Source organism: Pseudochaenichthys georgianus, chromosome 10, assembly GCF_902827115.2.
Source record: "Pseudochaenichthys georgianus chromosome 10, fPseGeo1.2, whole genome shotgun sequence".
NCBI classification, from domain to species: domain Eukaryota; kingdom Metazoa; phylum Chordata; class Actinopteri; order Perciformes; family Channichthyidae; genus Pseudochaenichthys; species Pseudochaenichthys georgianus.
Genome location: NC_047512.1, coordinates 31,174,931 through 31,191,061, shown reverse-complemented (window position 1 = coordinate 31,191,061; position 16,131 = coordinate 31,174,931). Strand labels below are relative to the sequence as shown.

General features: G+C 42.2%; 2 protein-coding genes across 2 annotated transcripts in view; one reads left to right on the top strand and one right to left on the bottom strand.

The window, feature by feature from the left end:
- Positions 1 to 731: 731 nt before the first annotated feature.
- hdx (highly divergent homeobox) lies at positions 732 to 11,379 on the bottom strand. Its single transcript, XM_034093392.2, has 11 exons — positions 11,247 to 11,379; positions 9,465 to 9,626; positions 9,034 to 9,180; positions 7,621 to 8,796; positions 7,487 to 7,543; positions 6,647 to 6,793; positions 5,842 to 6,025; positions 5,451 to 5,530; positions 5,033 to 5,137; positions 1,360 to 1,482; positions 732 to 1,249 (listed from the first exon to the last, which is right to left on the bottom strand). The coding sequence occupies exons 2-11, from the start codon at positions 9,528 to 9,530 to the stop codon at positions 980 to 982; spliced, it is 2,355 nt and encodes a 784-aa protein (XP_033949283.1). The 5' UTR covers positions 9,531 to 9,626; positions 11,247 to 11,379; the 3' UTR covers positions 732 to 979.
- A 2,335-nt stretch (positions 11,380 to 13,714) lies between these two features.
- Positions 13,715 to 16,131, top strand: part of LOC117454371 (connector enhancer of kinase suppressor of ras 2) — a 112,185-nt gene continuing 109,768 nt past the window's right edge. Inside the window, 1 exon segment of the mRNA XM_034093586.2 lies at positions 13,715 to 14,009. Coding sequence (XP_033949477.1) covers positions 13,946 to 14,009 — 64 coding nt within the window. The 5' untranslated portion in view covers positions 13,715 to 13,945.

Below are 16,131 nucleotides of genomic sequence, written 5' to 3'. Positions count from 1 at the left end.
TTGTATGGAGTTTAATTTATGGGTTGACGCAGGATAAAATTAGGGAGCAAAACAGAAACCCTGTGGAGAGACATACATCTGAAAGCCTCTGATCTTAAAGGTTGTAAATTGAATGTTTTAAAGCCACTGTTTCATAAGCCTGTCCATCCCTAGTCCAAGTGGAAATAAGAGGCTTAGAGCTCATCCACTTTCCCTTCTTTCTCTCTCCCACTCACAGGCACAAAGCTGTTGCCTTGGTTGGTTATTGGCTAATGGTTACACAAGCCAAAAAATCGTTATGACATCATAAAGTGGCCGAAATCTGATCAGCTCATTTTCAGACAGGTTTTTAAATAAATGGATCAGGAGAAAAAGTGATCGAATCTTTTTTCCTGAAACGTTCATAATATCTTTACACATGTTTATGTATAAAAGACAGGAACAATTTGATTTAGCATAATAGGTGACCTTTAAAATAGCATAGACAGTTAATCAAAGACATAATCATATAATTAAACTGAAGTTTAATCATGTTTGAATTTTATGATTGGGATCCAGAAAAATTTGAGAGCATTTCTGTTGTTTGAACAGTTAATTCTATCTATATATTTAGTTAACTTAAAATTCCCTCCCACAACATTTATCAACAAAATAATTCAGCCTCTAATGTTTGCGAAAGTTATTCTTGTGTTTTCTACATCATAACATAAGTAAAGTGACACTTCTCTCACTGAAACACGTAGACACACATATAAGTTAGAGGTTTTTTATTGTTCTCCCTGGACTGACCCAGGGCAAGGCGAATGATATGCGTTAAAAAAGGCATTTGTTAGCCCAACAGTCGTAGTGAAGCGTCGATCCACAGGCACTGTGCGCGGAGCATGGATTCACGTGTTTTTGTAGATGTGAGACCGTGTGGGCCATAAAGTCTGAAACCAGCTTCTACATGGAGTGTGGAAACATCTGAATGAGTCTATGTGAGCTGATGTACATGACATAGTCACTTTTGTTCTGTGACCGCCTCCGGCAGTCGCTCCTCTGATGCAGAGGGCTCAGTAACTTTAGTCGTTGTATAGTCTTTTTTTATGGTGAAAGATGGGACTTCTTCTTTCGCTATCTCGGGTGGAGGCTCCACTCTGCCCGCGCCGGTCATCGGGGAGCCGTTGTGGTTCGAGGATGCGTCCGCTGACTCAGCAGCAGGCTGCGCTCCTCGATCAACCATCATGGCCCAGTCCTGTTCTGAAGGCTGAGGTAGACTGGCCATGAGTTCCTAAACACACAAACCAGAGCAGACTTTAGATTAATCATGTATAAAAACGGTGGGATTTACTTCAAGTTTAAATGAATAATGTCCGTGTGTAAACATGAGTGTGGACGTACCTGCTGTCTCTCCAGGTCATTGTTCCTCACAGCGCTGAGTAGGCTCTTAGTGAAGCTTGCAAGATCGTCGTATCTTTGTTTTTGGTTCTCTAGCTCAATCTCTAAGAACTGCACTTCCTCATGCTGAAACAGGGGAGGCAAAGCAAAGGCAAGAAGTAATCATTCAGTTGTTTGCCCTTAATCTGAGACATGACAATATTTCTACTTGTCACATAAAAATGAATATCAGACTAACATTCCTTATTTATTGTGGCTGTGCCAACACTGATTCAAGTTAAAAACGCCATCATGACATAGTTGTTTTGTAGTTATCCAAATCTTTGTTAGTGTTCAAAATGAGCTGCTCTTCCAAACAGATGTGGCCTTTTCTCTTTGGCATGCATCTCTACCCAACACCTGCAAAACTGGTTAGTTGGTTGGGGTAAAATGCAAAGAGCTCGCTGTTTTTGGAAACATTCTGAATGGACTGTATACATGCCAAAATATTACTTCTTAAACCCAAAAATGATCACACATGACTTAATCAAAAATGCTGAATATCCAAATGAAATATGCTGTGTAAGAAAGGTTTGCAGCCACTGGTTTATGTTTGGTTCTAGCGCTGCACGATATATCGTGTAGTGACGATAATCGCGTTATGCGCATGTGCGATATTGACATCGCAGGACGTGCGATTATTATTATTTGAATTTTTTTAATTAAAAAAATAAATACAATTATTTTTTCTTTTTTAGGACGTGCGATATTAAAGGTGGGGTATGTAATTTTGGAGAAACCAGCTCGAGTGCGCTAGAATTTGAAAGTACACAACCGGAAAAAAATCTGCCCCTTCTTTCAGACTTCCTTACAGAGCCCCTCCTCCAACACACACGAACGCACACATGACCAATGAGGGCACGAGATAAGTTTGTGCACGAGATGGAAGGCTGACAGGCAGGTAGGCCATCCAGTTATTTTAGCCGGGCCGGCTCAGATAATTGGTCGTGCTTTTTACAGTACTACGGCTTCCACAGATGACATTTTGTTATGTATTTATTGTCAAAGCATTTCATGTATTCATTGCTATCGGATTCCATGGAATATAACAAAAAGTGTTTCTGAAATAAATGACATACCCCACCTTTAAATAGGCAAATGAACTCAAACGTCATGTTACAATCACAACCATTCTTGATCAGATCACAGCAGGATAACCGAGCTAGCTCAGCTTGTTGCTCTGATAACTTAAGATCCAGAAGTCCGTGACTAAAATCCTTCATCCGCTTATATATTGTTAAAAAAATACCAATTGTATAGCATTAAAGTTCAAGAAAGGATGGTTTGCGGACAAAAAAAACTGTCTTTTCTTCAATTCCTGTATTTTTTCATATCGCAGGGGAAGAAAATATCGCAATGTCAGTTTTTTCCAATATCGTGCAGCCCTATTTGGTTCATCTGTCCAGGCACGTGCACACATAGACATCAAAGTGGGCTTGAGCCCCTGCCCTTTTTCTTCCTCCAGAGAAAGTGCCCTTTTTATGGGGTGCTTTTTTTTCTCTCCAATAAATGAATATATATCTAGCCTTCTGCTGTTTCCCTTTCCAAAAATATATTGATTGAATACAAAATAAAAATATCAGGACAGGAGATTAGACTGTGAAGTTCCGATGCTCTCTCTCCCCTCCCTCCACGTCTCGGTAGTCACTTCAGACAGATAGGTAGCAGCACCTCCCACCTTACAGTCCCATGTTATGTTTTCTTGGCTTGTCTGAAGGTGAGTGGTGGTGATGAACAAATAACTAAACTGCCAGTGCCTCGAGTTTACAACTAATTAGCCAAAAGACAAAAACAAATATAGTTAACTAAGGTAGGCTACTAGCTAATGGATAAGTTAGCTCAAGGTTTACCTAAGGCAATTTATCATGGCATTCAGGCTAATCTAGCCTACTGTACTTAAGGGGAGACACTACAGGTGAATACAGTAAAATGTGTATCTAATAACATCATCACAATCGCCACATTGATATACAAATTAGGCATTAACTAGTACACTAGTAATAAAGTAGTCAACCATCTTATCTCTTATCTTAATTAAAATGCGCTAATTTGCATGCAGTTACCATTGCAGGAGAAAAGTATAAAACAAAAAACATATCACCTCACAACTTCCCCAGATAGTTATTTCCCCTGAAATGTTATGTTTAAATATGCAGATTAGCTTTAAATCTATAGATGAATTCAGACATGGTAGTAAAGCAAACACCATTTATTTGTGTTTTTTGGAACTTTTCTTTCCATTAGAGTGAAAGAAAACATGGAAGCAAAATAGACCAAAATAACTAAATGTACAAATACATGAAAAAACGATCTTTTTGCCTGAAATGTCCTTAAACAGTAACTTCATAATTTTGATTGTTGGCTGCTCATTTAATAACTATTAATTTTACTAGTTTGTTGTCTGCTCTTGTGCATTGTGAATACTAAAGAAGACCATTGTCTCTGTGTCAGCTGATTATTTTGTAGAATTCTGTTGAGTATTAAACAATTGCGTGAGTGTGAGGGTATTCAAATAATTGGTCAGTAAGTCAGAGATGTGCAACTATCAGGGGCGGCGGGTGCTGTAGGCTAGGGAAGGCTAAGCCTTCCCACATATTTGTGTCACTGCATCCTGGTAAAATAAAAATATAATGTATAATGTTTGTGTCTTTGACATTAGCACTGCTATGCAGCCACCTGTGCCCTGTACTACGAAGCCAGTTCAAACCCTGGATATGTTTGAGTTATCTAAACTAACCCTAACAAACGAGATCTCGACGCTGGTTAATATCAAGTCGGTAAATCAAGCCAGGGCTTCTCTCACCAGCCGAGAGCGCGTTCACGTGAAAGGGGTGGGGTTACCAACATTTGACCAATCACAAACAGGGACAAGTGTACTGACAGCGCAGCGTCATACTTCATTAATGAAAAGTAAACTAATATTAGACAAATATGAACTTTAAAGTTCATATTTGTCTAATATTAGTCATCCATGACTTAAACATAATAATCCAGGATACAAGCCACCTGCAAGGTGAATACAGAACAACTGGTTAAAACATAAATAAACTACAGAGTGTTTGAAAGCGTAACAGTTTTATGATATCACTGCCCCGTCTAAGACACGAGTGGATCTGACTTTAATTACATTCGAGTTGAGTGTTTCGTCAACCTAATGTGTTGCTTAAAATAATACTTCTGCAGACAGTATGTGACACTGTGAGTGTTGCACGGCCAGATACGGCTCAGCTGACTCAGATAAGGAGATAATATAGGCTGTGATATTATATGATCGATGATCTGATTGAATGTGATATGAATGATAAGTGCGACACGTCGGCGTCTTCTCTGCATACAGCGGTTTAAACTGTATTTCCTTTATCCTGTAATAGGACTTGATAGATTTAAACTCCGCACACTGAGCTCTGATTGGTCAGCAGGCGGTGCTTTCACTGAGTTGATCTCTTTTCTATAGACGCCGGAGGCGGGCAGCGTCAGGTAAAAAAAGTGATTTAGCATTCCCAAACCTGAGCCTCACGCGCCGCCTATGGCAACTATATTTAATTATGGGAAGTGCCCTTTTTCCCACTTGAGCTCCCACCCCCCAAAATGTCTGTGCACGTCCCTACATCTGTCATATTCTTGTGTGTGTCTTCACCTTGAATTCCAACAGGCCCTGCATTTGCTCTAGGTCTGAAGCCACTAAATCACCGCCATCATCATCATCATCGTCATGTTCATCCTCTTCCATTACCTCGATCTTCTGTTAGAAAAAGCAACAAAGATTAAATCAAATAATCATGACATATTGTATTTTTCTGTAATAAACTGAATTATGCCACAATTTGTTTTCTCAAAGTAACAAAGCATACTCTTGAGAAAAACAAAAAAACAAAACGTATCCTTGTTTGCAATTGCTGCTGTGTTTAGTCTGCAATAGTGCTGTCTCTAGATAAAGCTCATACTAACCATGAAGCAAGTGACGTAATGCCAAGTTGATGTAGTTTTCTTGCATTAAACTAAAAACGTATATTATTAACTAGGCTATACTGTAACATCAAATAAAAAATAATTACCACATTATTGGCCAGTGGAGCAGCAGCAGACAGATCTATACCATCATCTCCTTCTCTGTGATGAGAGTCGATGGTTCCATCTAGAAGCCAGGAGATGACATGAATGCTGAGTCACACCGTTTTTACAGACACAGGTGGATGTGTGTGTGTGTGTGTGTGTGTGTGTGTGTGTGTGTGTGTGTGTGTGTGTGTGTGTGTGTGTGTGTGTGTGTGTGTGTGTGTGTGTGTGTGTGTGTGTGTGTGTGTGTGTGTGTGTGTGTGTGTGTGTGTGTGTGTGTGTGTGTGTGTGTGTGTGTGTGTGTGTGTGTGTGTGTGTGTGTGTGTGTGTGTGTGTGTGTGTGTGTGTGTGTGTGTGTGTGTGTGTGTGTGTGCATTGCATCAGCAGCCTGACCTTCAGACAGGCAGAATGATCCCTCGTCGTTCAAGTCATCTCCGAGTTCAGGCGTTCTGAGGCCCACCTCGTCGGGGCTCACGGGAGACTCGTTCCCGGTGGAGAATACAGCAGGTCCCCCTTTAGGTGGAGGGATCTCTATACCCATCAGACGGTACTTCCTCCGTCTGTTACTGATCCATGTCTGCCGATTGGAAAACACAAAAGACACCATGGTAAGTTGGATGGACGTTGAACAAAAATACGCACAATTTTTCAAAATAAAGTTTTGTTTTAAGTCAGAAAATAAATAGTGTCACATTTAGCCTAACCCAAATTTGCAGTTGTTAAAATGATTGCAACGAAGATAAATTTGATGGGGGCAAATGTGTTTATCTGTCAGTGTTTTCTTCCTAACAATAATATCCCCAGTAAGTGAGATGGCCGCCCACGGGTCATGTGTGTGTCAGGACTGAGAGGCTATATTTAGTCCATCAGCATTCCTACTGTAGCGCTGATATATACCTGTGTGACTTTTATACAACTTTACATAGGTAAGTCATAAAACTTCTATGACCTACAAAAGTTCTTTCCTGCTTTCTTTCAGCTCTCTAAAGTTCAGATGAGTCAAATGGTCTTGTTTTCACTAAATGTCATAGACAAGTGGCTAGACATTGTGAATAAGGCTCACAGCTCGCTAAGTCCACAAGACATCTCTTTAGTTTCAAGGATACTGAGGATATGTAACTTACGCTTTTTAAAGATTGTTTCTGTATTTGTTTAACACCGGTAATAGAACAAATCCAATCCTGTTGAGTTGCTTTACCTTGACTATTTCAGTGTCTACATTGAGTTGGTTTGCAGCCGCGGTGATCTTTTCCCTGCACACTGAGCCCAGGCTGGTCATGCCTCGGTCCCAGTAGCGCTTCAGTTGGAGGAGATCCCCATCGCTGAACTGGGTCCGATCCTGCAGCTGAAAACACAAATCAACTTTAACTACAGACTAACACTCACACTAAAGTTAAGCAGACTTTACCATATCACTTTACAGACAGTAATGTATGTGTGTTATAACCATAGAGAACACCTGGTGCTTTAAAGAGATGGTTAGGATGTTTTGAAATCAGGTTGTATGAGGTATAATCCCTTGTCAGTTTCTTAACCAAAGTTGATGGCGATTTGGAGAAATAGACAGTCCCACCAGTAATGTACTGCGTTGTAAGGGCAGGTGGAAGGAAAATATATTTAAGCCACCTAAACATTGGCCAACATGTGAAAATTATGAATCAGTTAAAGTGTACAAAATATATACTTTTACCTCATAGGACTTGCTGGTATGTATTTTTGTGTGACTTTAGCAAAATGTAACTTTTAAAACACCATATTGACACAATAACACAAAAACTAATTATCGGGGGAGCATAGATTGATATAGGGCTGTCTGACGGCAAAGTAAAGCAGTGGCAATATGTGAAATATAGTGTACACTTGGGTGGATGAAATAGTATTTGCTAACCCTTTCTCCAAGCTAGCAGTGCAGAGCGCCCTCTACTGTAGGTAATACACTGTTTACTAATAAATATTTTCTACAATGCTACTCAAAACCATTCCTCTCAAATATTTTTCCTGAGTTACATATTCAAAATGTTTTGTTTAAAGTACTCACTGTTCTTTTTCTGGAGTTGCTGATAACCCAGGGGGCAGCAGACACACCGACTGAAGTCTGCACACAGAGACAGTCACAGTCAGGGTAAGCCTCTCAAGTCGTTTTGAAGGAAACCTCACCAGAACCTCTCCTACCTGTGCGCTGGGTTCCCTTGGAGGTGAGGTCTGTGATGTGACGGAGTAGCTGCCGTGAAGCGCTGAGGGTCTGGAGCTTGTCATCGGGGGGGTGTTTCTTCCTCTCCCAACTGACACTTCGGCCACGCTCGGGCTGGTTGGCGTCCGCTCCCTGTGGATGTGTGTCTGAGCGGCCATGTTTGCCAACTCCTCTTCCCTTTGCCACTCGTCTTCTTCATATCCAGTTTCCATGGCGATGGAGAAGTTGGGACTGGCGTCCAGAGGGTGGGGCGCCGGCCTATGACTCTCCGGGCTTTTCGGGGCAGACGCATGACTCGGCTTGAGCTTGTCTCCCTTGCTTATTTCTGACAGGGTGAAGACCTGCTGGATACGAGGTGACTGTTCGGAGGAGGGGCCGCAGTTTTGAACTGGGGGGGAGACCTGAGTCTTCTGAGGGGCAGGTGGTTGAAGTTGAGGTTGGGGGTTGGAGTGAGGTCTGTGCTGAGGCTGGGACTGTGAGGAAGAGGACCAGGGGGGGGTTTGCGCTGCACCGTACTGCCTGGTCCAGCTGTGAGGTACCACCCCTGCTCCTGCACTTAGCCCCGCCTCCACAAGGGATACCGCTCCCTTCCTGATTGCAGTGTAGACTAAAGGCCCTGAGGCAGACGTGAGGAGGGGGAGGTTTTGAGTGAGCGACACTAGCTTGGAGTGGTGGGGTGAGGAAGTGGAGCTGTTCCTGCTCTGAAGGGCCCGGCTGATCAGAGAGGTGGTGGATGTGTTTGCTGGAAGTTCGGAGTCTGACTGAGATAGCGGGGCTGAGGGTCTCGGCCTGGGAGGCGGGGCAGAGTTTAGAGAGTAAATCCCGGTCAGTATGACGTCATTGTTGTTGTTGTTGTTGTTGTTGCTTCCGTTGCTGTGGGGAGAGGAAGAGGAAGGGGAGGATGATGTCGAGGAGAAAGAAGGGAAGGATGAGGATGGAGGCAGAAGGTGGACGCGGTTCTGGATGTTGCGCGCCGCAGCCAGTTCAGCAGGAAGCAGCACCCCGCCAGCCAGGCCGTGATTGGACAGTGAACCTCCAGCTAATGAGTGATTGGAGAGTAATCCCCCAGTGAGTCCGTGACTGGAGAAGGAATGAGACATGCCTTCATGTTGTTCCACCTTGGAGGCCAGCTTACGTCTTTTGTTGCCAACCCATGTCTGCGGGGAGAAGACGGAGCAATCAGCTCAGTAACATCACTTTAAAAAACATTCTGCAATACACTACAGGGACTAATTCAGCAAAGCGATGATAATAATTCATGACTCTGCATTAGAGGAGGAACTCACAGAGAACAGACTTGCTGTCTCAATTACTTCCCCTAAAAATGATAGCAAAGTGTTCTACTCCCCTTATGCTCATTCACAAACACTTAAGCATATTTTGTATTGGCCTACCCGGACCACGCTGAAGTCCAGTTTGGACTCCTGAGCACACTGCAGTATTAGCTGGAAGCAAGACTTGCTCTGATTGGTCATCCCGTTATCATAGTAACGTTCCAGGATCCTCTGCTGCTCATTCGTAAAAACTGAGCGCAGGTTCATCTGAGACACAATCAAAAAGATAAAGAAAACGTTGTGTTACACAATCATTCACATGAGCTCACTGATAGATTGTGGTTAACCTCATGACATCTTTCATTATGTTATTACATTTTTAAATAAGTATATTCCCTAAAAATATCAATGTATTCCGATTACAACTGCAGCAGCATGCTTTATTTATTTTCAATATGTCAGATTTCAAGCTGTTGTTATTGTTGATATTGTTGTTATTATTTTAAATAATACTAGTTCTTTTCGGAATACAACCCTTGATATATACTCACATTCTGCAGGCCACGTCTCTGTGACCACACATCCATTCTGCTACTGGAGGGGAATGGGGCAGCCATGCAGATCACAGCAAAACCTCCATGTTTCTAGATAAGCACAACTTTGTTTGTACTCATCGTGCCTCAGTGTACCTGACACACTGCTGGGTAATGTGGCTGCGGAGAGAGCAAAACAGACAACGCCAAAAGTGTAAATAAAAAGACAAATTAATAACTCTATCCATGTCACTATGAGCATGCTTCTGTACTACAAATAATAGACGATAAGGAATCTTTATCAGTTTCATCAAACTGTAGACAAACAGTCAAAACTGTGTCATAATATACATTACAGCATTTTGAAAAAGAAGCATGAAGCATTATGAGGCTGTAAAACATACAACAGGCTGTCAGTCAAAGTATAATAAACTGAGACAAGCCACTGTTTAGTATCAATCATGTGTTGTTGTGCCTGCCATTGTTCTAGGCATCATTGAACGCCACTGAAATGTGTTCCCTTGCATTAACCACAGAGATACAACTATGTATTAAATGCTTGGTTTAAACTAAAGGGTAAAAGGGTACAATGAGTTATATCTTACTCTGTGGCAAAACAACACAACAATGGATTATGAGCTTCAAGCTAATTCGTGAAGCCACTTAACGAATATAAGACAGCTAGATAGATACTTTATTCATCCCATATCGGGACATTATTTTGTCATAGCAGCAGTGTAGTCAAGTCAAGCATTACACATTAGTTAATCATTAACAGCAAACGTTTTCATTTTCACAGTAGAACAGACACTTATCACAAGAGTATCTACATAATACAAAATAAAGAATAGACAATAAACAATTTCACTAAACAACAGCAATATATAGAAATATATACGACAGAAACATATAGACATTGGGAAATTAGAATTGTGCAAAGTAGCTGTTGTGCAAATTGTTCTTGTTTATAGAAAAGGATACACTTAACAAGCAAAGCAGAAGTGAGTATTATTTAGTTGTAACATTCTTAATAGTAATACATGTGTGTATAAACAATGACGAGCCGGTGACAGTCAAAGTAAGCTTGAGCTAACTTGTAGCTTCATATGTATAAACGGGGTCCATTGTTATGAAAACGAGTTACACATGTGTGTTGTGTTTATACACAAAGTAAATGAGGGAGGAAAAAGAGAAACCAGCCCGGTTAAAATAAAAACTATTTTACTATCACAAAGCTGGAAACTCGGCGACTAAGTTTGAAAAACAGCAGTAGCCTACTAGGCTTTGATAAAGACAGAAATGTCACATACGGGATTGTTGTGCAACCAATAGGCATCCAGCAGCAGGTTTATTTTGGCAGGCTGACTGCGCATGGCTACAGTCAATATGGAGACATTACTGAGAGAATTAGCGAACAAATTGTGTTCACGTCAGATAAGTATGCCAGCCAGACAGCAGCATGGGGACTCAGAAACACTATTCCCACACAGGAAGCACATGCTGTAACTTTATGACTGCGAGCCAGACAGTAAACAAACTGGGTAAGCGCCGCATTCATCTCCACAATGGCCGTACAAACAGCTTAGCTTGCAGGCCCGGGCGGCCATATCTGAGTCAGCTAACGTTAGCTAGCCTTAGCATAGCTTTCCCTATGGATAGCTGCAGCTAAACTTTTCCTTCAAATCTCTGATTTCCCGACCCTGGCATGAGCATTCTCGCAAACCTTGCACTCGAGCAGGCACGAACAAGAACAGCCGGGGTATTCCCGAAGTGAAAAAGTAAAACCACTTTCCTACATACCATTTCTGATGTCAAAATCAGACGGACGTTCAAATTCAGCAGATTTCTTCACCAGTCCCGTTTGCTAGACAATGAAATCAGAACGTCCGATCATCAATTCTAATCATGATTGTGACGTGTTTGCAGACAGGAGCCAATGGGAACTCGAGATCATCGCTCTGACATTTGGAAAGGGCTGACAATTGAGCGAAGTCCCGCCCACCATTGACTTTGTTCAGAGGCTGCTGGAGGAGGAGGTCACAGACATGGAAGCAGCCCAAATGTTGGATGTGAAATGGTGATGAGGACTCATCACCTTTTAATAACTGAAAATGTGCAGGGATGTACAGTAGGTGCTGCAAATGTTGCCAATGTTTAAAAGGACAATGCAGGATACAACAATCACTGTCAGCTAATGCTATTTTTAGATTGCTATCTGAAACTTTTCATCAATATTTTGACTTCGTATTGACAGCAAAAGGTTGCAAATGATTGATGTTTTTCCAAAATGGTAATGATAAATGTTTAAATCAGCACTTTGAAATGATTAAAATGAAATCACATTTACATTACATTCAAGTATACTGACATTGTAAGTCTTGTACAAATAGTCATGCAAGTGAAACCCATTTCATTTAAATATAATACATTTTAATTTAAGTAATCATCAGTATTACAGTGCTTTGAAATACCTCAATCAACACTTTATCCCTAAAGATCTATTTATCTTGAAGTAAATGAGTTGTAGCCTACCTTCTGCAATAAGACTGACTTATGTACTTTCGTATTACAGTCTAATATCATTTTTGCCATTTTTGATGCAGGATGCTTATACTATATCAGGACGAGAGACAGACAAATACAGCACGTATAAAGAATGGGGCAGTAAATCGGTCCTTAGAGTCGGGTAGAAACAGACGTTTGTCCTCAGGAAGCACCTTGCCAACAACATAAACACAAACTGCGAACAACCATACATTATCATGCAGAGGACTTGCAAGACATTATTGTTGCTTTGTAGAACATCCCTATATATCTGTTTACAGGTTTTTGCTAGAGCTACATGTACTTCTGAATTTTAAAACCAATTGTTTTTGTTTGTGAGTTCTGTTTGAAAGAAAAATAAAAGTTGTTCTATCCACTGTGTTTTGTGACCTGTTCCTCTATATGTAGGCTTTGCATGCTTTTTGGATCACACATTTATTTCTAAAGTATTCCAAGATGCACACAATTAAATCCACAGGCCAGTAAACGAGCACCACTTGTTCACGTCCTCAGGACATGAATCGATCCACACAAAATGAATAAAACATTATTTTATTTTCAGTATTCTTTTTTGCTTGAAAAATGAATGAAATTAGAGGATTTCGTGCCCTATGCTATTTTAAACTGAGTATTGTGGGTATTCGGACATTAGTTAAAAAAACACATTACGTTTGACTGTGTGAAGTTGTGATGGGCATTCTTATTTATATTTTTGTGTTTAGAATAGACTAAACGAAGATTGAATAACTGAAAACATTATTGTCAGATTAATAGATTCCTTGTGATGTATATACAATGTCATTTGTAAATAATAGTTGTATGGAAAAAACATTATGAAAATGTTCTCGCTTGTTTTTTTATGATTTTTCTCTTTGTTTTGAGGTATCTTTCTTTCTATCCATCGATCTATCATTAGTTCAAACTACCTGCTTCTTGCTCCATCTCCTTGTGTATAAAGTCAACCTTAGGTGGCTGGTGCTGGTGTGTGTGTGTGTGTGTGTGTGTGTGTGTGTGTGTGTGTGTGTGTGTGTGTGTGTGTGTGTGTATGTGTGTGTGTGTGTGTGTGTGTGTGTGTGCGTGCGTGCGTGCGCGCGTGTGCGTGTGTGTGTGTGTGGAGGGGATTCTGCTCTAATCCATGACGTCACCTGTGTCCCAGGTGCGCAGCAGGGGGCGCTGTTCCTCACAGCTGAGCTCTGATCAGCAGCAGCGCCTGACAACTGATGCTGATCTCCTCATCTACAGATGGTGAACTTTAAAAAACAGCTGATGAGCATTACCTGACACTGTGGTGTGGCACGCGCTGCCAAAAGGCACACATATCACGCAGACAACCACAAACTATGAGTGTTGACAAAGACTAATGAATTAACACTGTACAAATACACATAATGGAGCACCAATTCCAGGTTACATCTTAAAGACACTGCCGGTTATAATTAATTTGACTTAAGTTATATTGCACACTGTATGTATGTGCATGTGTAAGGCAGGGATGGGGGGCAGAAAGAGAGAGATCCCTATATGTGCGTTGCACCATTCCCTGGTCTGTGTTATGAGTGGTGGCCCTTGTGATGCTGCAGCGAGGCGAGAGGGAGGGAAAAAAAGAGAGGAGAGGGGAGGGGTCGCTCCATCCCCTCTCTCCCACCGAATCCACTTCTCACAGCGCGGGAAGGCACGAGCAAGAGAGCGAGAGAGTTAGAGAGACGGAAGGAAGGAGGGAGGGAGCAGAAAGTAGTGTGCGTGTCTCCTCCGTGTGTGTGCGCGTGGATTGCACCACCGCATCCCGTTCACCGTTTCTGCAGGCGGCCATGCTCTGATGGAGAGACTAAAACTGACAAAGCTCTATTTTTCCTCAGATTCACCCACCGCCGTGTCATTCCAGATGTGACTGACAAGTCGTTTTATGTTGCCCGCATTGAGTCCTGTGCCGTTCACCTCGGAGAGACTGTGACACCATGGCTTTGGTTATGGAACCTATAAGTAAATGGACACCAAAGCAAGTGCTGGACTGGATGAAAGGTAACAAATTGGATCTCTTTAATGCATCAGAATGAGGATGATGGTGATGGTGGTGTTTGTGAGCAGCGGAGGGCCACAGTGTGTGTGTGTGTGTGTGTGTGTGTGTGTGTGTGTGTGTGTGTGTGTGTGTGTGTGTGTGTGTGTGTGTGTGTGTGTGTGTGTGTGTGTGTGTGTGTGTGTGTGTGTGTGTGTGTGTGTGTGTGTGTGTGTGTGTGTGTGTGTGTGTGTGTGTGTGTGTGTGTGTGTGTGTGTGTGTGTGTGTGTGTGTCCTCCTCATCCAGATCTGTAGGCTGACGTGTGTTTTTTGGTTGTCCCCAAGAAGCAGGGAGTGGAGGCTCAGCATTCTGTCATGTTGCACCCCCCGCAAGCAAAGCCTATAGGCTGCTGCCTCCATCAGGCCCACCAGCACCAGCTTCCATCAATGAGTGTGGAAGACATGTCATTCACTCACTGCCACATGCTCTATCAGCCCATGTATGTGTATGTGTGGCGACATGCACGAGTGTGTTTGATTAATGTAGTTAGCTGCATGCAACCCCCCCCCCCCCCCCCCCCTCACTTCCATTCCTCCACCTCCCCACCACCTATACAATCAGTTTCAGCACCGTGGACAGCGCAATGCCGCCTGCATACAAGGCAAACGCACCATCACTCTCTTTTTTTTTGTTGTGTTGCTCGCTTTTCTGGCACTAGATGCGTCCCTTCAAACAGACAGTATGAATGAGGAATCGCTAATCATGCCTGTGTGTGTGTGTGTGTGTGTGTGTGTGTGTGTGTGTGTGTGTGTGTGTGTGTGTGTGTGTGTGTGTGTGTGTGTGTGTGTGTGTGTGTGTGTGTGTGTGTGTGTGTGTGTGTGTGTGTGTGTGTGTGTGTGTGTGTGTGTGTGTGTGTGTGTGTGTGTGTGTGTGTGTGTGTGTGTGTGTGTGTGTGTGTGTGTGTGTGTGTGTGTGTGTGTGTGAGTGCTCACACTCTCTGGTCAGACACAGAGCTGTGAGAGAAACTGTGGTAGGCCTATTAACAGACAATGGAGGAAGGGGGTCCGCAATCCCTTTTCCTTAATTAATCATATGTGTGTGAGGACTCAAACGTACAAAGCATGATCCAAATAGACACTTGTGGTTGTGTGTTTGTATTCACTACACATACAGAGGCGCCACTCATGTATAAATATGCTACAACTCCATATCCCTACATGTGTTTCAGGACTACTACGGTTCATTTGGGTGATGGTGTAAACTCTGATGTCTGAGATTAGAAGTCAAGGTGGCCCCTCGGGGGAACACAGTGTGTTTGTGATGCGTGGTGTTGGCCGATTACGATGATGGCCCTGGTTTTATAATTGTTCTCCTCATCGACGGTGAGCAGCAGCCAGCGGAGTCACGGCTTCATCCTCTGATCCGTGGACTGTTCACTTCTAAGCTTTGCCCCAGCACCTTTCATTGAGAGACATTTGATTGGATGTTTGATTCAACATGGGTAACACACTTAAAATGTGTGGTTTTGGTTCAGTTTTATTAGTGATACACTGACCTATGGACACACTAGTGCTCAGGATGCTTAAACTCAACATGGTAATGATTATTTTAATTCCATATGTGGAGGTTACTTCAATGTCCCATGTTTTAAAACACTCTGCCAATAGGCTTGTCCCCTCTTAGTCCATTCGTCAAGTAATTTGTTTCGAATTATTTTGCCTTTTTTAATGCTTTTTCACGCTGAATGACTTATTGCTCAAAATAATTATGATCGGGAGATTCGGACCATCAAATCAACCATCGATAAGTCGTCAAATCTCATCACTGTTAGTTGATTGAGACTTTATTTAGTCGAGGACAGCCCTACTGCCAGTTTAAGCCAAAAGTTATTAGTCAGTCTGTCCCCAAAAACCATGTTCCAAAAAAAGATCCTGCATGTGGCAGTGATATTACATTCCACCCACGGCAAACCAATGACTCCCCCTCCTCTCGCAGGCTCCGGGAATGCCAACTTTGAAAAATAATAAAAGTCGTATGTGACGACAGACACGAACAGACAGACAAGACAAGAACAGACACAATTTCATATTTCACATGTCATGCACCTCAATCTCAAATTGCGATAACTAGGAAATCACCACACTAGA